General features: G+C 45.0%; 2 protein-coding genes and 1 long non-coding RNA gene across 3 annotated transcripts; 2 read left to right on the top strand and 1 right to left on the bottom strand.

Moving 5' to 3' along the window:
* The first annotated feature begins 409 nt into the window (after positions 1 to 409).
* rgmb (repulsive guidance molecule BMP co-receptor b) lies at positions 410 to 10,690 on the top strand. The gene is made up of 3 exons (XM_061768101.1): positions 410 to 846; positions 5,542 to 6,065; positions 8,729 to 10,690. The coding sequence occupies exons 1-3, from the start codon at positions 729 to 731 to the stop codon at positions 9,470 to 9,472; spliced, it is 1,386 nt and encodes a 461-aa protein (XP_061624085.1). The 5' UTR covers positions 410 to 728; the 3' UTR covers positions 9,473 to 10,690.
* Positions 745 to 2,422, bottom strand: LOC133475361 (uncharacterized). Its single transcript, XR_009787794.1, has 3 exons — positions 2,053 to 2,422; positions 1,652 to 1,967; positions 745 to 1,082 (listed from the first exon to the last, which is right to left on the bottom strand). It is a non-coding gene; the product is annotated as an uncharacterized LOC133475361 (long non-coding RNA).
* A 2,134-nt stretch (positions 10,691 to 12,824) lies between the features above and the next one.
* Positions 12,825 to 20,370, top strand: erap2 (endoplasmic reticulum aminopeptidase 2). The gene is made up of 21 exons (XM_061768099.1): positions 12,825 to 12,965; positions 13,828 to 14,141; positions 14,243 to 14,429; positions 14,510 to 14,679; positions 14,763 to 14,901; positions 14,983 to 15,117; positions 15,191 to 15,311; positions 15,386 to 15,540; positions 16,102 to 16,215; positions 16,290 to 16,421; positions 16,770 to 16,901; positions 17,059 to 17,127; positions 17,210 to 17,385; positions 17,450 to 17,529; positions 17,837 to 18,020; positions 18,452 to 18,608; positions 18,690 to 18,874; positions 18,971 to 19,132; positions 19,280 to 19,420; positions 19,493 to 19,574; positions 19,738 to 20,370. The coding sequence occupies exons 2-21, from the start codon at positions 13,972 to 13,974 to the stop codon at positions 19,885 to 19,887; spliced, it is 2,841 nt and encodes a 946-aa protein (XP_061624083.1). The 5' UTR covers positions 12,825 to 12,965; positions 13,828 to 13,971; the 3' UTR covers positions 19,888 to 20,370.
* The last annotated feature ends 536 nt before the right edge of the window (positions 20,371 to 20,906 follow it).

The raw sequence follows: 20,906 nt of genomic DNA, 5'->3' as shown, positions 1-20,906 counted from the left end.
CTTGTGAATTTGAGTTGATAACAGCATGTCTGAAAACAGACTTCTCATAAAAGCAATGTGTTCATATTGAAGGTAACTCAATAATATCTTGTTTTATTCTTTTTTTTTTCAATGAATTTGTTTCTTTTTGCACACATCGAACCGATAAATGTTTGTAAAGGTCAAATATTCTCTCTCTCTCTCTCTCTCTCTCTCTCTCTCCCAATCCTTGTGGGCGTGATTCCCAACAGCAGGGCTCACTTGAAGCTCGATTGATTTGTTGGAGGAGGAGGAGGGCAAAAAAGTGAAAGGGGAGGATTGGATGATGAGAAGGAGGAGGAGAGTTCGGGCAGAGGGAAGCTGAGCGGAGATTGTGCGCGTTTTGAGTCCGCCAAGTAGCGAACGACCGTGAAAAGCAAGCAGTTAACGTGTTTGAGGGGTGGGGTGGGTGGGGAGGGGGGACGGGCAATCACGTGCGCGGGACTGCAAGTGTGGATGCGGGAACAAGTGAAAGTGGGACCACTATCGCTTTCTCCTCTCCTTGCAGCACCTCCGCCCTGTCGGAAGTGTTTTCATGCTCCTGCTCACCCGTGGAGGAGAACAAGGAGAGAAGAGTGGGGAAGAAGAAGAAGGAGAAGAAGAAGAAGAAGAAGAAGAAGAAGGAGGAGTTCTCCCGAGGCACGGCCACCACTCCTCCTCGCCTTTTGGAGCTCGGTCCTCTCCCCCGTCCTGGCCCTGCATGGACGGGGATGGGGAGAACCGGATGCTGTTGCAGCGGGGCTGAGCGCCTCGCCTCCCCGTCTCTGGTGCGCCGTTTCCGGCCACTGCTGCTGCTGATAATCGCTCTGACCTCCGCTGCCCGCATAGGTAAGCGTGACACCGCAGCCTCTCTTGATCCCTCGCACCTCACACTGTGCTATGAACACCATTAACACAAGCTTTTATGTATATCTATATCTGTTTTCTTATTATTCTTTGTGTTGGGCCCACGCCTGCCTGACATTGGCTCTGTGTATAGCGGCAGTGCAGCAGTCCCAGCCCGGATCGAGTTTCTGCTCGTCTCTCTGGAGCCGTCATTCTCCTGTTTCCAACCTTAATGGCTGCTAGAGAAGGGGATTTAAAAAAAAAAAATCAATACCAATTAATAGCATATCCATGCATCCTCAGTAGGACAGGTCTTAATAAAAGTGAAGGTCATTTTATTTTGTTGAAAAGCATATCTACATATCTTTTAGAAATACGAATAAATGGCATCTTTATACGTCGTCTTCGAAATAAAAATGGAAAACATTTACAGCTGGTATAAATGCTAACATCTGACATCGTATAATGCAGATATCTAGTGGGGGATATCGTTCATGGTCAAAGTTGAGCTCGGTTTGTGTTGAAAAGCCTTCTGAAAGCAATCCTAATAATCATAATGATAAGTTAGGCTCCACTTCATGCTTCCCATCAACAAATGTCGGGAAAGTCATGTTCCTGACATAAACTGCATTTTAAAACCAGCAGCAAGAATGTCTGAACGAACACTTCAGTCTAAAGGATGTGTGTGTGTTCACCGGAAGCTAACGGTTCATAAGGTGTTTTATATATGTATGACCATGAAATACAACAGACGGGCAGCTTTATTTGAAAGCTGTTGAATGATTTACGTCCTAAGGACATGACTTACTTGACATGTCTGGATTCTTTTATCCTGGAGAACAAATGCATGTTTATTTGGAACAAAAAAGCAGACTCTCTCTTTATGCAGCCACCATTCCTCTTGTTCAAAAGTGTGTGTGTGTGTGTGTGTGTGTACGTTATCGTGCGTGTGCAGGGGGTCGGCTGTCTGTGGAGCGGTCACACCTTCGGTAATTAGTTGAACACAGCAAAGGCAGCGGGACAAAAGCACCTCTGCACACAGCCTGGTGGGCGGGTGTGGGGTTGACGGGGAAAGAGACCCGGCTGCCATTCGAAAGAACCCTTTAGGCAACCCTCGGCCTCACCTGGAAAGAATGCACATCGTTCATTTGCCAAACATCGATTTGTAGTAACTTGTAATAACTGTCTGTTATTGTTCCCGAGACGTACTTCTCACCGCCGCTTAGCCGTCTTTGCGGACGCGTTTGTTTAGACAGGAAGGCAAGAATGTTGGAAGCTTGTCTACTCACTCCGGCCTGTCTCGTCATGGAGGGCGCATGCTGTTGTGAGTTCCTGTAAAGTGTTGCAGCCTCCGCTCGGAGGACTCTTTGCATGATCCGACCTTTGGGTGAGAGAGAGAGAGAGAGAGAGAGAGAGCGAGAGAGCGAGTGCACAACAGGGTGATCAATAAGCACTCGGGCTGCGAGATGATGCCTGGAGATTCCTGTCGGATCTCTGGGGATCAAAGAGGTTGGAGGCTTCCAAATAGGGAGACAAAAGAAAACTCCAAATCAAAGTGGGGAGATTCACGTTGTGGATCTTTTGACCCACCCCCCCCCCCCCCCCCCCCCCCCACCCCTCCCCAACCTCTCAGTGTGTTTGCCAAGAAGCCTTGTGGGAAATGCAGGAGCTTGGCTGCCGGCTGAAATATTGCTGATGGCGGCTCATTATTTGAGGTGGGAACAACATCAACGGCAGAGCGTAAGTAGCATCTATCGAGCAGAAGGCATTGAACCTCTGAGATGATAGAAGCAGCCTGGCGCAAACAATATTTGATGGTGCAACAATACTGTTTCATTGTGTCTGTTCACCCCTCTGGGTATGAAGCACATCAGGCTCTCAATGTGGTGACGAGCCTTCATGTACTTCTATGTCGCTTCAGGAGATCCGAATGCCATTTATTTACCTCGACTCACTGTACCACAAACTGCTCGATTTGTTTTGATTCAAGAACAATTTCCACCAAGCAGTAAAGCGTGATCTTTTCTTCAGTTTGGGTGCCAACCACAGTGGAATTTCACAGAGGACGCAGCTGCACACAGCAGTCTGTTGATTGGTCCACTGTTGTGCAACAACGGGGATGAACCAGGCAGAGCGCATCACGCATATTCTCATAAACAAATCTCGTCTTCTTGGAATAAGAAGTTACGTGCCGAGAGGAAAGACCACAAAATACTCCATTGTCGTCCTTTGTCTATCGTGTTCCAAACATTTAATAACATCAGAATTAATTGATTACTCCCAGCGTCTGCGGTATTAGTGGCATTTTGATATTGACAAAAATCGGTGGTGCACTGACCCCCTTTGAGACGCCATAGAAGACAATAACACTTTCTCTGGAGTCCCTCCCGAAGCAGAAATCATTCAATGCACGATTCACTTTAAAATTCAACTGAACTGAAATAAGAATTTTACATAGCAATATGGATCAACATATTTGGTCATGTCACACATTTGAATGAGCACTTGTTGACCAGCGGAATTCTTTGGCCTCAATCAAAATGAAGCCTTAGGCCAATGGATTTATATGCCAGTCAGACCAGCGGGCATACAGTATCCGTCCGACATCCAGTTTTCTGGAACGCGATCATGGTAAAAACACAAACCAGAGCACGATTTACATTCCAAAGTGTACCAAAACAGTTGTTATTCATCAGAGAGAGAGAGAGAGAGAGAGAGAGAGAGAGAGAGATCCTGGTTTTGCGAAACATTCTAGCATTTCTCCATGCCTTCTTTGAACTCAGTTGCAGTTGGAGTTGCTTCGCTTGTTGCTCCATCACTCTGCTCATTTGTGGTGGTGAAAGGGTGCTTTTGTTAGTCTTAGTACTGCTACTGATAATGGTACCTGAAAGGGAATAAACCCACATTGATTAGATATGAAGCTGTATTTTAGTGCTGCCTGCACATGGGAACAGAAGTCGGGTTAATTGGGTCAGGGACAATGTTCCCTCAGTACTCAGAGTTTCGGGTGGCCTGCCCTGTAATGTAGGCGTACGAGCTGGTGTCAGTATTCTTGAGTGAGGTGTGAGACATGGTTGTGTGTGTGTGTGTGTGTGTGGGGGGGGGGCTTTGGTAAACTCAGAGCACTACTGCCCCCAAATGGTGGTACAGACTCCTTCATGCCCCCAAAACCAATATGTGTACAAATGAGTGCTTGTGTGCCTGTTTTTGTGTAAGCCAAATCTAATATTGTTAAATGATGGTGTGATGTCCAAGGAATTTGTTGATTTCAGCTGAAACAATTTCATATTTTTCCTGATTGCCCTTCATACCACCATACAACCGGCATTCTTTGTCTTGCGTCTGAATGTGTGTATGCAGCTGTCCAGTGACTGGAGAGCCCCTCTTTGGCCTAATCTAATAGAGGCATGCTTTGACTGATGCATTAGATCTGCTCTCTGCTGGCCCTCCCTCACTCCGATGTTACAAAAACGTCCGTTTGACTTTCGTCACATTCCAAAATTCTAGCAGTGAGAACAGCAACAATCCAGATTTGGTTTTAAAACAAACAAAATTGCTTGGCATTTTGTTTTTTTGGCAGCGTTTCTTGTTTTCAACATGAATTCAAGTGACGTATTACGGCCGACTGTCTGCTTTTTCTCACCTTCTACGACTCAACCCCTCTTTGGCCCCTCACTGCTACTTCGCCACACACAGACATGCTCTGTCATTAACACTGGCTAAACTTTCCATTTGGCAAGTCAAATATAGTCACTCAAATGAAACCTAATGAGAGTAATATATTTAAACATTAGGCACCAAATGAAACTGTTATGAATAGAAATAGCTAGATAGCTAGCAAGGTAACTTGGCACAACAACAATAACAAAACAAAAAAAACATCTCCATATACAAAATAGTTTCCCTGTTTTAAAAAAGTATGCAGTACTTGTACAGAGAAGAAGAAAATAAATCACGTAACATGTTACGAGTTAGTTTTTTCTTTTAAACCAAGAGCTACAGTCGTTAGCGCTGGCTCAACATTTATGCTATCAAAACAACATAGTCCCTTAGCTTTGCTAACATTGTGAATTAAGTAACCAAAAACAATGCTAAATTAGCTGACAGTAGCAAAAAACCTGAACTGAAACTTGTACAGTATGTTTTCAAAAGTAGGGAGTAAAAGTAAAGAGTCGTTATACTCACAGTATTTGTACTTTCTTACTTCTCACCAGTATACAATTGTCCGCGTCAAAGTGCATAGTGCAAATGTAAGCCAACGTGCTCCTGTCTTATTTCGCACACAATGTGGTGAAGGCCTGTGGTAGCTTTTTATGGTTACTGATGATAAACGCGGTCTTATCTTTTTCAGCCTTAAGTAGTCCTAACAATTCTCTATCTTTTCTTTCTGCTGCTCTCTGATCTTTGGTTTATTACACTTGGCCTTTATTACACTCACAGAGCGCGTCGGTTGATTGATCGAAACGCTGTAAGCAGCCGACGGGCGGCTGTTTTTCTTCTTTTATTAGATTGCAGCCGGCCAGCGAGTTTGTTTGCTTAAGATCAAAGCCGGCTACAAACAGTCATCTTGGTTGTGTTCGGTGTGGGCATAAACTTTCCATTTCTGCTCAAAGCCAACCTGCCAGCTTTCTCAGACAGATGATCCTGTTTCAGGAAGTTTTCAGCCCACCTTTGTTACTTTCTCTCCTTCCGCTCTAGGTCAGTCCCAGGTGATCACCCCTCAGTGTCGCATCCAGAAGTGCACCACCGACTTTGTCTCCCTGACCTCCCACCTCACGCTGGCTGTGGATGACTTTCACGTAGAATTCTGCAAAGCTCTGCGGGCTTACTCGGCTTGCACGCAAAGGACGGCAAAGTCCTGCAGGGGCAACCTGGTCTTCCACTCGGCCGTGCTGGGCATCTCAGACCTCATGAGCCAGAGGAACTGCTCCCGAGACGGCCCGACTTCCTCCACGTACCCTGAGGTCCGCCATGAGCCGTGCAACTACTACAGTCGCACTCAGCATGTGCACGCCCACGCCCACACTCGCAACCACAGTCACACAAGGCCCGGATTCCTTTTCTGCGGGCTGTTCGGGGACCCCCACTTGAGGACATTCGAGGACAGCTTCCAGACTTGCAAGGTGGAGGGGGCGTGGCCTCTCATCGATAACGACTATCTGTCGGTTCAGGTCACCAATGTTCCAGTGGTCACGGGCTCCTCTGCCACGGCCACCAATAAGGTAAGAAACGAGGTATTTGTTGATGATGTACTGCTTTGAAACTCTTCAGCCATTGTTTCAACCAAGCTATACATTCAGTTTAGAGTAGCTTGACAGTTTGTTCAACCTGGTCTGGCGTGCATTCCCAGCCTGTCAAGTTGAAAGCCCCTGCAAAAGGTTGACCCACATTCTTGGAAATCTACCATTGTTCTTGACGTCATGCGGGGCTCGACATTAACACCCGCCGACCCGCCAAATGCAGGAAGATTTCAGCACAACTCTCACTAGCCACTTTGGAGGCTTGTGCTTTGGGATATTTCTTTTTCGTCAGCACAACCCCCCCACGCCCCGCCCCTCCTCCATTGACAAATGCATGTATTCAGTTCGCCAATGTATGTCGGTTATGAAAGACAGTACATAGTGGTGACAAAATAGTTCGTGTCAAGCCCTGGGACTCATGCCAAACCTCCGTAAATCTCACAAGACTTGATGGCCCGCGATGATGAAGAAGAAAAGCAATGTGATAATGACCATAAAATCACAAACTGAACTTCTGAATTGTAATGTAGGACACGTCTTACATGGTCAGTAGTAATAACATGTACTGTCGAAAGGGAGCTCATTTGATTTGTTATGTCAAGTGATTCACATCACAATCATTCTGTCAACGTCAAAGTTAGGATTCTGGTTTTATTTGAACAGATGTAACTATGGTTATGACAGTTGAAAACCCAAATCTTAAATCAATTGGGATGGTAACAGCGTAACGCTGAATGGATTGTGTTTGACCGTAGAGGTTCCACCGTGGTATGACATCATACCGCTGAGACACAATGTTAACCTCCTGTCAATTCCATAAAGAAGAAGACGTGATGTTATTCTCTGCTGACCAATCAATGGACTGCAGTTTGTCAAGCTCCACCCCTTCCCTACCTCAGTACTGCTTAAAGGAATTTGCAATTGCCCCCCACAGTCATTGTGACTTGGCAATAGTTCACGATACATTGGATCTGTGAAAAGCAACCAATCGGAGACAGAACGCATGACTTAGGAGGTGCCAAAGCGTGACAAATTATTGATTTTTTTTGTTGTTCTCAATTTCAAACTTCCCAATAAATGGTCACAAAATGTGGTATGGTAGCGTTATTGGAGTGGCGCCTTTTGACCTTTTTGACACTTAAAATGGTACCGATAGGTGTGAAATGTTAGCAATATATCAATGTGCTCTACTTGAATGTAAGTATGTCTCTCCAGGTTTCAGCCAGTCAGCCTCACAGGTGTGCGGCCAACAGCTCGATCTTGTGACTGAAGCACTGTTGGGGGGGGAAAAAAAAAACGAACTTGGTTAATGGCTCAGCATAGCCTGACCTTTAATAACATGCAATGACATGTGTGAAAGGAGCCACTGTTTATTGCTGGGTGCGTTTGTGCGTCCGTCTTCCAGAGTTTTATGCCTTTATCCTTTTTGTATGACAACAAAGATGCACAAAATAAGTAGTGGACATCTAAAGAAGAAAGCTACATTGATGTCTCTTCTGTAGTATTTCGTGTCGTCCGTACACATCTTTCGTCATTTAAACACATACACACCCACACAAGCAAATAGACTTGCGTACATACCTTGGCAGACACGCACGCACAACCACCCACACACACCCACGCACGCTGACACACAAAGCAAAGAGTATGGTGGCTGCACTGTGGAGATGAAGGTCTGACCTTGTGTCAGAGGCGGGGCAGGTTATTTGTCACAATTATTAGAAACACGCACGCACGCACGCAAACACACAAACAGCTCTCCAGGCTGAGTGGCCTGACAGGGCTCGTGCCTCACAAAGCCGCCATTCACCGGAACTACGATGGCGGAATAGTGCTCCCTGCGAGGTTCACGCCACACCTCTGTACACACACACCACTGCTTCCACTATCCACTGTAGTCCTGTGTGTGCGCGCGCGTGTGTGTGTGTGTGTGTGTGTGTGTGTGTGCATGCGTGTGCCAGCATGTTTGCATAGCTGTGTCAAATTGCAACTCGTTAAAAACTCATTTAGACATTTCTTAAATGTTTCTCGGAGTGTCGATAACGTGTGCAATGGATGAGTGTTAATATTTGAGCTCTGTGTGAAGACCTTTTAACATGCAATTTATTGAAGTAAATAAAATCAAATAAATCAATAGTGCTAGGAATAACGCACTGAGCTTACAATTTCTAGCTTATCCTCCAGTCGATAGCTCAAGTGCCAGTAATCAGAAATCAGAAAATGCTTCAAAATTGTAACGTGTTCATCAGCGCACTACTGTTCCTTCAATTAAGGATCATTCTGAAGTGGGAGCGACTTCACTGTATGGGCAAAATGATTAGGAAACCTGGCCATTGCACCAATAAGTAGTACAAATATTTGAATGAGCACAAATAGCATTCACGCTTGAGGGAATCTAACCTTTTTCGGTGTTTCTGTGGGACAGCCTTCCATTTGTGTGGTCAAACCTGGCTCACAACCGTTGTTGTAGTTTACCTCCAAAGGTCTTTTAAGCAATTGTTTTTTTTTTTTTAAAGGCATTTGATTCAATAAGTGTAACGCCCTCAAAACCTATGTGGGATAGGTTTTGTTTGTTTTGATTGACTTGTTCAGTCTGCAAGTCGCGTTTCTATTTTGTCATGTTTGCTGTTGTGGTGCATTTATAGATCACCGTTATCTTCAAGCCCTATGAGGGTTGCACAGACCAAAGGGTCTACCAGGCCGTGACAGACAACCTACCCGCCGCCTTCGACGATGGCACCGTGAGCAGCGGAGACCCCATCCACATCTCCACGGGGAGCGACGGCGCCACCGGCAAAGTGAGGGCCCTTTGGATCTCAGAGCGCAGCCCGGGTCACCACGTGGAGCTGCACGCGGGCTACATCGGCGTCACGGTGATCGTCCGACAGCTCGGTCGCTATCTGACCCTGGCGGTGCGGATCCCCGAGGAGCTGGCTCAGGCTTACGACGCCAGCCGGGACCTGCAGCTGTGTCTGAACGGCTGCCCCAGAGCGGAGCGCATCGACCGCGGCGGCCACCTGCCCCTGTCTCCGCCTTCGGTCGGCCTTCGGTTCCAGCCTCCGCACGGGCCCAGATATTCTTCACAGACGCGGTTATCCTCCCACGGCGACAGGCAGGTCTTCACCGCGGAGGCGGCGAAGGAACGCTGCCGGGACCAGCTGGAGGTGCGCGACATTTACTTCCACTCCTGTGTCTTTGACCTGCTTACCACTGGCGACGCTAACTTCACCGTGGCGGCATACAGCGCCCAGAAAGACATGGAGAGTCTTCACCCGCACAGAGACAGATGGAGGATCTACCCCGGAGGTTCGGCCGCCTCCACCTTGTACGCCCAACCTTTGCGACTCCTCACTCTGTTTCTGCATTTTTGTACCCTCAGCTTGGTGTAAGAGCGGTTGTCCTGCATGTACGTGAAGGGCACTAACGAGAGCACTGGTGCCGACTTCTGGTTCCTCGCTTTAAACACGAAGCGTTTGCTTTTGCAGGTGGTGACACACCTCGAATAGCGGTAACACTTCCAAGCTTTCTTCATCTTTCGAGCAGAAGCCACATTTGAAAATGACTTAAAATGTTGGCGTGTAGGTGAAAAATGACGCATCACCCAATTTGTAAATAATGTTTTGGTCTTTCTAGCACAGTGTAATAGTGTAGAGTGTTTTTTTGCAAATGGAATTTCTTTGTGATTTTTCTTCTTCTTAGAAGCACTTTATTTAGATTTTTCGCTCGTTCAAATCCACATCAGTGTTTCTTACTCACGCGACTACAAAGTTCCTTCACCAACACTTTCTCTGGCAGAGTTACAAGTTGCCGATTTTTTTTTTTTTACAATGACAATACATCAATCTCACAGGAGCTGACTGTATGCAGTATCATGTTTTAAGTGTAATGTGAATTGTTATCTTTTGAATGTACTAAAAACATTAGCTTTTTTTCCTCCGCAGTGCTTATTTCCACATGTGCGCGTGTGTCAGTGTTTTTTGATCCAATTGCTGACTTGCCCGGATGTGTTTCTGCTTCCTCTGGGAGTCATTTGAGAGCATTCCCACCTCTTTGCCAATCGGCTGCAAGTACATAATATTTGTTGCTCAGTGTACTCTTTGTTGGCTTGCTTTCTTTATGCGGAAAGGACATCACGCACCGTCGAACCAGCACCTGTTTTTTTTGTTTAACGTGCTACATGCTGTCTCTTGTGAAGTGCTGAACATTGGACTAATCCCATCAAATTACTAGAAACACTTCACCACAGTGTCCATTATGGGACATGACAACAGTTGTGGGAAACGTTTGTTTTTTTTTTAGTACTTGATAGAAGTGTGTCAGCTGTGGACTATTAGCCATTAAGTCGAATGAAATTCTCTGTAATGATTCTGTTTGTTTGTCCAAAAGCTTGAGCAAATTGAATTGATCATGCGTGACTGTTTTGTGACGAGAGGCGGCCCTACTTAACTTATTTAAGTACTCTCGATTCCTGTATAGATAGCTCCATCCACTTGCCATGTGAATAATTTAAAAATTGTAAGTTGTGATTGTGCTGCCACCCAGTGGTGCTCTGTTGCTATGTCAGTGTGTTATTCAAGGCACTTCAAAATAAGGAGGAAAGAAACATGTGTAAGTTGTTTTATTTCTGCCGACAATAGAATCCAAACAGTCCCGCCGTAGCTGGCGGTGACAGCGCCATTGAAAACAACTTCCCAAGCTAGGAGACCGGAAGGAACATCGGGGTGACACTCTTCGAATGCGCGAACGTCTGTCTGAGGTTCAGCGCGCCCCTGGCGAGACGTGAGGTTTGGCTTCGAGGCAACCTCAACTGACAAGCTCGCCTACACCTGGGAAGCACGCTTTGCAAAACAGTAGACTGCCTCCCTAGAAACGATTCGGATCCGGAATGAAGTCTCCTCCATGGGTTGCTTGTGGCACATCCCAGTCACCTGAAAGTAAACAAACAAACATTGTTAAGGCTTAAAGAAAACAACGGAATTGTGCTCATGATTGATATGACTATCCACACAAAAGCTGCTGATCGGCATCAATGTGGTCATCATCGAACGTGGCGCTCTGGCCCGAATTTCAGTTATTCAACTTCAAAGTATATTACCTTTTCCAGGGCTGAAAAGGCGCCAATATGGGTACAAGCAGTACTTTTGTTAAGTTCAAATGACTTTGTTTGATTGGTGATTTGGGACTGAAGCACATATAATCTCTTACCACTTTAGAACAACGTATGTTGTCACCACAGAGTTAAAAACAAGAATCTTCAAGAGGAGCAGCCTCATGCTGATGACGATCACTGCGTTTGTCCATTTTGCAACATCTGCAGGTGAAACCACACCCAAGTGTCAAAAAGAACCCCGTTTTCTTTTCGTAGGAAGAATAACAACATATTCGCTTGGCACCTTTTAATGACTGTACCCATTCAAAAGAAAATGTACAATACAATGTAAGAGAAAACAAACAAACAAACAATATATTCTAAGAAAAGATACAATACATCAATGACATTTGTGAATGGATTCTGTCCGATTGGTGAGATTTGAAAGTAGGGGACCACATGGAATGGACATGTACCTTTACTTTGATCATTTTCATCGCAGGTGTTGTCTTGGGCATCTGGAGGGATTCAAAAGGGGATTTTTGTAACGAGAAACATTCAGGACGGTGGAAATGAGTGACTCTAAACTGTGCCACCTGCGAAGGTGGCGCCGCGGTGTCTCTCGCCCGCTCTGGGCCGTCGACTCACAGAGCAGCTGTACGACGTCCACGCATCGGTGGCCACCGCGATTCCCGCCACGACGCCGCCTCCGAGATGCTCGCTGTTCGCAGCGGAGCGGACCGGCGCACTTGACCGGCGGCCTTCTGACGCCGACCTCCAGCTGACCTCCAGACGCCCGCTCCGTCCGACGTTCCTCACCAAGCAAAACAACAGCGTCCGGCCTCGTCTCTCCCCGGACAGGTGAACGGGGGCTGCCAGTGAGGCCAGCATGTCACATTCAACTCCTCCAAAGAAAGAAAGAACGAAAGAACGAAAGAGGAGAAGGTGTCAGGGCATTTGAATTGCCCCAAAAATCACAGATAAAACAATAACAACGTGTATGTACTGTCGTTTCATAGTTTCGGATGTTGGACAATCTCATTATTTTGAAAGCAGGTGACAAAACTATTAAATATGGTGTAAAATGTATCGCGACTGAAAATGAAATGGAGCAAATACTCACTTTATTCTTTCTCAGGTGAATCAACATTTGTGGGGTTATGCTACAGCTCATATCAAAACCTCCGTCCTCCTCCAACCATCTTAAATGTTTGGTACAATATCCATGTAAATATATACTTAGACAAACAATTTTCAAGGAAAAAAGGGTTTGAAACCACAACATGTTCATATTGTAACCCCAGTCGGAACGCTTTGGTCAGAAGTTTTAAAAAAAATCCTAATTTGGTGAGCTTTTTTTTGTGTGCGTGTGAAAACAATATACAAAGGTAGAACTTCTTCTCACCTTTCCATAGGCAGATGAGGATCAGGTAAAATATCGCTCTGTCCGCTTGTGCAAAGCCTGCATACGCTTTCATCGCTCACTTGTCTCGCTGTACGTTTGTGTCGGCCTGGCAGTTTAGATTGTGCGCGTGTGTGCACGTGAGCGTTGGGCGCATGCCAAGGACACCGCATTAGGGGGGAATTGAACACTTGGAACACCGATGTGACTTTCTAGCACCCAGTCGAATCAATTGCTGCACGCGCACCCCCACGTTTCCTGCACTCTTCTGCCTCCCAGCGGCAGGTGGAGTCACTACAGTGGGAGGGAGGGTTGGCGGTGGGGAAAGAGAAAGTGAAAGTTTCCTCCGGTGGCGGCACAAGGTTGGAGTGATGAAGCTAAAATGATCAAGGTAAAGCTTTCTCGATATTTGCACCACATGCTAGAATGCCATGCAGGCATTTAGAGACGAATCCTGACCAGCGCTGTCATTCGAAGTGCCTCTGTGCCCCCCCGCAGCTGTTGTCACCTCACACTTTGACCTGTGGCCTGATTTCCTTTTGGCCACACGGGCGAGCATGTGGCTTGTCTTTGTGTATGCTACAGCAATCTCGCCGAGATGACGTACTCTTCCAAATCTTGCTGCTTTATTGTTTTCTTCTCGATGCCAATGTCCTTGTTCCCCGGCTCTCCGCAAGCCTCTGCCCTTGTGTGTCATAATCCGCCTGCCCTTGTCTTCTACCTGCAATGGCTGGCGGCTCATAAACCCGAGTATATTTAGACCCACTTTTCAGATCCTTGCCGGTGTCATGGTGCTCTTTGAAGTATCACTATTATTGTAGTTGTTCTTTTGCATCCTGGGAGTTTCTGTTAGCATTTACAACACCGAGATTGACAAGATCTTCTCCTATTTTGACAGATGATTAGGAATTTGATACCTTAACTCGGGAGCTGTACCTTTGCGATGTGTAACTTCCATTTTCGTCACGCCACAGGATATTTATTAGCATTGTTTCGATGCTGGGACGCACCATAGCCTGGAGAGCATTTTTCTTTAGCTTTTTTTTTTTTTTTAACGTAATGTCAAAGATAAGCTTGATGACAGTTAACCAAAGTGAGTCCACAAGCACACGATGAATTGCATTCGGTAATAACGTACAGGGAGGGGGCAGTGGAGACAATGTCTTCTTGCTTCAGGTGCAGGTACCAGTTCATCAAGGTGGTTAAATATGAATGGACGAGAAGACTAAACAAGCTTCTCGATTCTTTGTTAGGTTTAAGACGCAAAGAGACGGAAGAACGTGGCAACGCCTGTAGAGTTTGGCAGGGGACGCGATTTGACAGCTTGCTTTCATCGGCAGTTGTTAGCCCGCTGCACAGCTTTGGCTTTTTCTTCAGACGAGGACATTTCATCCAAAATGGTCTCGGTGAGGCTGTTCGTGCTGTCTATTATCCATTCATATGTGGTTGGAGTGCAGCCCGCCCAAATTGCACAGCAGGCATCAAGCGCTTCTCAGCCTCCCGGAGAACAAACTCCTTTCGAGACGGGCAATCTGTCCTTCCCTTGGAGTCGCCTTCGCCTGCCAAGGTAATCTCCCTGCTGTCCCTTACCTCGCCCCAAAAAGTCAAGTATTTACAATTACAAAGAAAGCTGTTGGAATTTATGACAAGATGTGGTTTTCTTCTTAGGTATGTGATTCCTCTTCACTACCGCATCGCGGTGCACCCCAACCTCACGAGTCTCCATTTAAGCGGCTCCGTCACGATCCAAATTGACGTCCAGAACAACACAAATTGGGTTGTGTTACACAGCAAGGGGCTGCAGATCTCCAAGGCAACCGTATTGGACAAGAACCTCGCTCATCTGTCTGACCAGGTAGTTGTAATGATGATGATTATTATTAAAATTAGCGCATCGATACTGATCTAAGTGACTGCCTTCCCCTCATGTTCTAGGTTCTGCCTTGTCTCCATAACCCCGCCCATGAGCAGATCGCCATCTTTTCTCCCAGGGTGCTCAGCAGTGGACAGAAGTACTTCCTGTATATTGAGTTTGGGGTGGAGATGGCAGAGGGCTTCCAAGGTTTCTATAAAAGCACTTACACAACCAGTTCAGGAGAGATCAGGTAGCGAGTATATTTCGGTACGTACTGTAGTTAATATTGCTATAATGTGTACGATAGATAACATGCTTCGTGGCTGTTTTTAGAACCTTAGCTTCCACTCACTTTGAGCCTACGAGTGCGCGGATGGCATTCCCTTGTTTTGACGAGCCAAGCTTTAAAGCCAACTTCTCAGTGCGGGTCAGACGGAGCTCTGAGTACATTTCGTTGTCCAACATGCCGATCGTAAGTGTGGTCTTTTGTTTGTGTGTGTGTGTGTGTGTGAAAATGGCCCCCAAAACAAAACGGGTGTCCGCTTGTTTTCAGGTCAAGTCAGTTGAAGTGGATGATGGCTTGCTGGAGGATCAGTACGCTGCGAGTGTCAAGATGAGCACGTACCTTGTTGCTTTTGTCCTTTGTGATTTCAAATCGGTCACTGCAGCGACATCATCCGGGGTGCAGGTACGGCCCATTTGGTGTCTTTTCCTCGTTTGTTGCAAAAATCCCAATCACTTCTCCCCTCATGCGGTGATAGGTGTCCGTCTACGCTGATCCTGAGAAATTGTCTCAGACCCACTATGCCCTTGAAGTTGCTGTCAAAATGCTGAACTTCTATGAGGAATATTTCAACATTCATTATCCCCTACCCAAATATGGTAAAGCTTATTTTTTCCTCTGTCGCTCACCATAAAACAACAGATTGTTTGATATTTTCTCCATCCTCTTCCAGATTTGATCGCCATCCCAGACTTTGAGATGGGTGCGATGGAAAACTGGGGCCTGACCACTTACAGAGAGAGCAACCTGCTCTTCGACCATCACATATCATCCGTATCTGATAAACTGAGGGTTACCATGGTGATTGGGCATGAACTTGCCCATCAGGTATGAGTGTGTGTATAGTCTCCTTTCAACCCAGCGGTTTGGTTTGGAAACAATGCCGTTGCCATCCATTTAAACGACGTACATTGGCCAGCACGACTGGACGATTCCGAAGGCCCTGGGAAGATGACCTCGGCGTGGCATCACACAGAGGCTGAAATCTGATTGGACAAAAAAAAATCTAGCATCCGCATACACTACTGCACTACATGCGGTGCAGACAAGAAAACTTATACAAAATGAATAGAATAGACTGTTGGGAATACTTTTTTTTTTTTTAGAAATTGGGTTGTAAATATAGGTCAGTGCTTGTGACGGTGTTTAGGCCAGCAGGAAAGGACTTCCTGCCTCCGACATCTCACCACTACTGTCAGCGTAGTGCACCGCACTTCATCCCACTGATATCTTCTCATGCCATCCTGGCTACACATCCTGCACTTTACCTGATCCCAACTTAACCGAACAGCATCGCTTAGTTGAGGGGGATACATTCCTTTATGTATATTCTCTTCTCTCTTCTAAAGAGGGATTTGTTTTTGTTTTTGTTTTTTTTCTTTCTCGCAGTGGTTTGGTAACTTGGTAACGATGAAGTGGTGGAATGATACCTGGCTGAATGAAGGCTTTGCCAGATACATGGAGTACATTTCAGTTGAGGCGACCTACCCGGAGCTCAAAGTGGTACGCGCTTAAAATGATCTTACAGTTAGGTGAAGGCAGAATCATGTAACATCACAATGTCACCATTCTTGCAGGAAGAATATCTGTTGCACACATGTTTCTCAGCAGTAGGTCACGATTCTTTGAATTCTTCTCGGCCAATATCCAGCCCAGCGGAGAACCCCACTCACATCCGGGAGATGTTTGACACCGTTTCCTATGAAAAAGTATGGCTTCTGTCTTTCTGTCACGAGTGTTATGCTTCTCATGACGCTTGGCTGCGTACTGGGTGACTGGCTATGTTTAAAAAAACAAAATAAAAAAACGTCTACCTCATGCATCAACATTTTACTCTGCCTTTGTAAAACATTTTATTGCACAAGAAGCAAGGTTTTAACTTTTGTATGAGTGTAAAAAATAACTGTTGCCCAATGTTAATAATCCGACTGTGCTCATAGCTGAAGCAAAACATCACAAACGGTGATGTTTGTAAAAACGATCCCTCCATTTTTGATACTGCAGACTTGCGCAACTCCTAAAACAGACTGTATTTGTTTTGCTCTTCCTACCTCTAGGGGGCGTGCATCCTGCACATGCTGCGCCACTTCCTGTCAGAAGACCTGTTCCAGAGTGGAATCGTTCGATACCTTCGCAAACATAGCTACCAAAATGCACAAAACCAAGATCTGTGGGACAGTTTGGCCAATGTATGAACACAAATGAAATAAGAATCACTTTGCCAAAACCTGTGGGAGAATACACTCTATAAATGTCTTCCAATTTAAGTGTAGATTAGATCGATGCATAGATAGATAGATATTCATTCATTCATACATTTGATTCATTCAATATGGCATTTTTCAGACTTGTTCAGAGGAGGATTTCATTTCAGGGCAGTATTGTTACACCAGAGAACAGGCCCATAAAAATTCCGTAAGTCAACTCTTGTTGGAACCGCTGACCTCCATCGGGAAAATGTTGAAAATTGAAACTTGGCTGTTTTTGAACGATTCAGTACCTCTCGACTGGGGAACACTTGGACTTGACAGCCATAATGAACACTTGGACTCTGCAGAAAGGTGTTCCTCTGGTCATTGTAAAACGGGCGGGGTCACGTCTGATGCTCAAACAGGTCCGGTTCCTGAGGACAGAACTTCCCTCTGACCCCCTCTGGTCCACGTTGCAACGAGGGTGAGGATGCAGTCCAAAGTGGTTTCCCTTCAGCGTTTAATTAACAATCACCCTTCTTCTCCAGTTACTTATGGCATATCCCTCTCACGTACAAGACGGATACTTCCAGCGCCATCCAGAGACACCTGATGACAACTCACGCAGGTAAGCGATAAAAGTTCAGTCCTTGCCTTCTTGTTGATGTGCTTTAAAGTTGGCATGCACCACTGTGCCACATCTCTTGTACTTTTTTTTTTTTTTTTTTTTTTTTGCATTTCTGCTTTTGGTTTGAATAGTATTCGCCTATTTCATAACCCCGCTTTGAGACTCAGCCGAGCACTTTTGTAATGTGAATGAACACTATAGTTTCAAACTATCCTTTGCCAGGAATGTGAATATGCTGACTGCTACACAGCATCATGGCGTGCCTTCGTACTGTTGTAATTGTTTTAGTTGTCTGCGTGTTTTACAGACAGTGTCCACATCGGAGAGGATGTCAAGTGGGTGAAGTTCAATGCGGACATGACCGGCTACTATGTGGTTCATTATGAGGACGGCGGATGGGAGGAGATAACAAAGCTGCTGAGAGGAAACCACACTGCCCTGAGCTACAAAGACAGGACCCATTTAATACACAACGCATTTCAACTGGTCACGTAAGATGCGCGTGTGTTCACGCAACGTGTTTGGAAGTCCGCTTTAGTTAGTTGAAGTCCAGACTACCATTTGTTCAGACGGACACACACGTTTTGGAACGGAACTCCATCCTCAACCGAGGATGTTTGTTGATTCATCGCACGAGCGCATTCAATCTCAATCTACTTTGCGGACTCGACTTTAGTCGAGATAGTCGCGATTAGTATTGGTTTATCTTCTAATATAAAGCATTTCAGGTTTAATTCCCAAAACGATATTTAGGATTATTCTTGACTTAAAACAATCATACATTCCTTAGTGTTTTCTGCAACATAAAATGTATTGCGAATAGTAACTTACTCTGTCATGAATGAATGAACTTGGCAGAATCCTTGGCTTTTACCGTACTAATGACTTTTAACCTTTCCAATATTCTTGTGTGTCTTTAAAGGGCAGGTTACCTTCCGCTCAACAAAGCGTTCGATTTGATTGGTTATCTGCATCTGGAGACACATACTGTACCTCTGCTCGAAGGATTGGGCTACCTGGAATTCCTTTACCATATGATTGAGAAACGGAGTGATGCGGATCTGGTGGAAAAGCTCAGGGTGAGAAGAGAAAGATGTAGAAAGACTTTCCCGGAATGTGAAGCGTCACTTCAGTTGGCCTCTCTGTTTCCTTTGGCACAGAGCTACATCCTACAGTTTTTCCGCGGTGTCATCGACCAGCAGACGTGGAGCGACGAGGGCTCTGTGTCGACTCGGCGACTGAGGTCAGAGGTTCTCTCTTTGGCGTGCCATCTGAATGACACTTCCTCTGTGGATGAGGCACGCTGGCGTTTCGAAGACTGGCTTCGGTCAAACGGAGCTCTCAAGTCAGTCCATCTATCAGCTTCATTTCAACTTTTAGAATTTCTGTTGATGCTTGACGACGCCCGAACAAGCGTGTCCTCCAATTGTGTCAACTGTAGACTTCCCACCGATGTGGCCGAGACCGTGTATGCAGTCGGTGCCCGGGATGATCGTGGATGGGCCTCACTCCTGCAGCTGTACAAGAACTCGAGCTCGGCAGCACAGAAAGACAAAATTTTGGTTGCTTTGACCAACAGCAGAGACACAAATAAATTATACAGGTACATTCTCTGGTAATAATTGAATAAAATACCTAAGGATTGTATATTTTCACATGGCCTATGCTGCCACCATGTGAAAAAAACAATGATGACATTTATTTGCCCACTGCGTGATACAGAATACCTAATTGTGTGTTTGCTTTGTAGACTGTTGGACCTAGGTCTGGAAGGTCAGGTGATACGACCCCAGGACCTGTCCAGCCTCATCTTCGGGGTGGCCAACAACCCTCGAGGACACCGCATCGCATGGAATTTTGTCAAGGAAAACTGGGGCACGCTGGTTCAAAAGTCTGTGTCGATAGGAGATACATTATTGGTGTTCTTTTTGGACAATTGGTCTTATGGATATATGCTCTTCAGATTTCAGTTGGGCTCATCGACTATTCGAAATATCCTCATTGGCACTACAAGTCAGTTTTCATATCCAGAGGAATACTCGGAGGTATTTACATCTTTACCGCATGTCATACACAATATTGTACTGTACCTTTTGATTGAACTGGCAAAGTCTGCAGTAGTGCACTGTATTTCCAAATGAATGTTGATGAATCAATGATGGCTGTGCTGAACCTTTTTTTCTTTTTGTTTTGTTTTTAACCTTCCAGGTGAAGTTGTTCTTTGAGTCAATCAAAGAACATGCATCTCAGGTCAAAGGTCCGCAACTTGCACTGGACAACTTGCAGAAAAATGTTCGCTGGATGCAGAGAAACTTGGAGACGTTAAAAAACTGTCTGAATGAGAAAAAGAACTTGTGACAAAAGAACGACTCGTGATGGTTGATTTTTAAATTACATTTCTTTATATGAGAATGACAGTTTGTGGTGTGTCTAAAAATGTGTTTTTCTTAAGGAAACATGAATTCTGCTGACTTATTATTGTTATTTTTTTTTTATTCAACTTTTATTTAACCAGGTTGATCTCATTGAGATTAAAAAGCTATTTTGCCAAGACAGGCAGCAGCAAAAATACAAAGAAGTTACGGACATACAAGGAAAGACAAAATACAATTTAAACCAACATTTTGGATTTAACGATCTATGAGTCATACCTACGAATCAATTGTTCAAGCAGCTGAGCTAAAACATTCTATAGAAATGGCTTCCATTTCTTTCATTATAGATTTGGTGAGTGTGTGAGTGGGTTAATGCAACAAACAATGCAATAACCATTGCCAAATTATGTTGCACAAATAACATTCTTCCATTAAAAAAAAAAAGACAATAAAACAATTAATTTTACTTTTTGTTTTTGTCTTGTGATAACCGGAACCTAACTTTTTGTTGTGTGTCAATAAGTATAGCACATATCACAGAGAGCACTCACAAAGTGCTTTGCATAGTTCAAATATACAAACACAAATATTATACAGTTCATATATACAGTATTCCCGGCATATTCCTAATTCGCTCCTTGCAAATTCCCCTATTTGTGGATTTTATTTTTTGGGGAACCTATTCTCTGGTTTTTGCCTTGAAAAAAGTTTTTGTTCTCAATCCAACTCTTATCTAATTGCTTTGGCCTCATTTTGGGGCATTTCGGCGCCAACTAACTGTTGAGGGGAGGAGCTTACTTTAGTTCATAGCCTTGTCTTGTTGAAAAGAAATGCTGCCACCTTGTGGCATCTATGGAGCAGAGAACACCATATTGTGTGTGTACATGCACAAGCGCGCACTGTATTTTTGTATACCGTGTACCGTTAATACAAAGGGAAGAATAAATCAAGAGAATCAATTCCAACTGGAACACTAGCCTCCAAACAATTTAGTTTTTAGCT

Source organism: Phyllopteryx taeniolatus, chromosome 3 (genome assembly GCF_024500385.1).
Source record: "Phyllopteryx taeniolatus isolate TA_2022b chromosome 3, UOR_Ptae_1.2, whole genome shotgun sequence".
Classification (NCBI taxonomy): domain Eukaryota; kingdom Metazoa; phylum Chordata; class Actinopteri; order Syngnathiformes; family Syngnathidae; genus Phyllopteryx; species Phyllopteryx taeniolatus.
The sequence above is the reverse complement of the archived record's forward strand: the minus strand, read 5'-3'. Positions and strand labels throughout refer to the sequence as shown.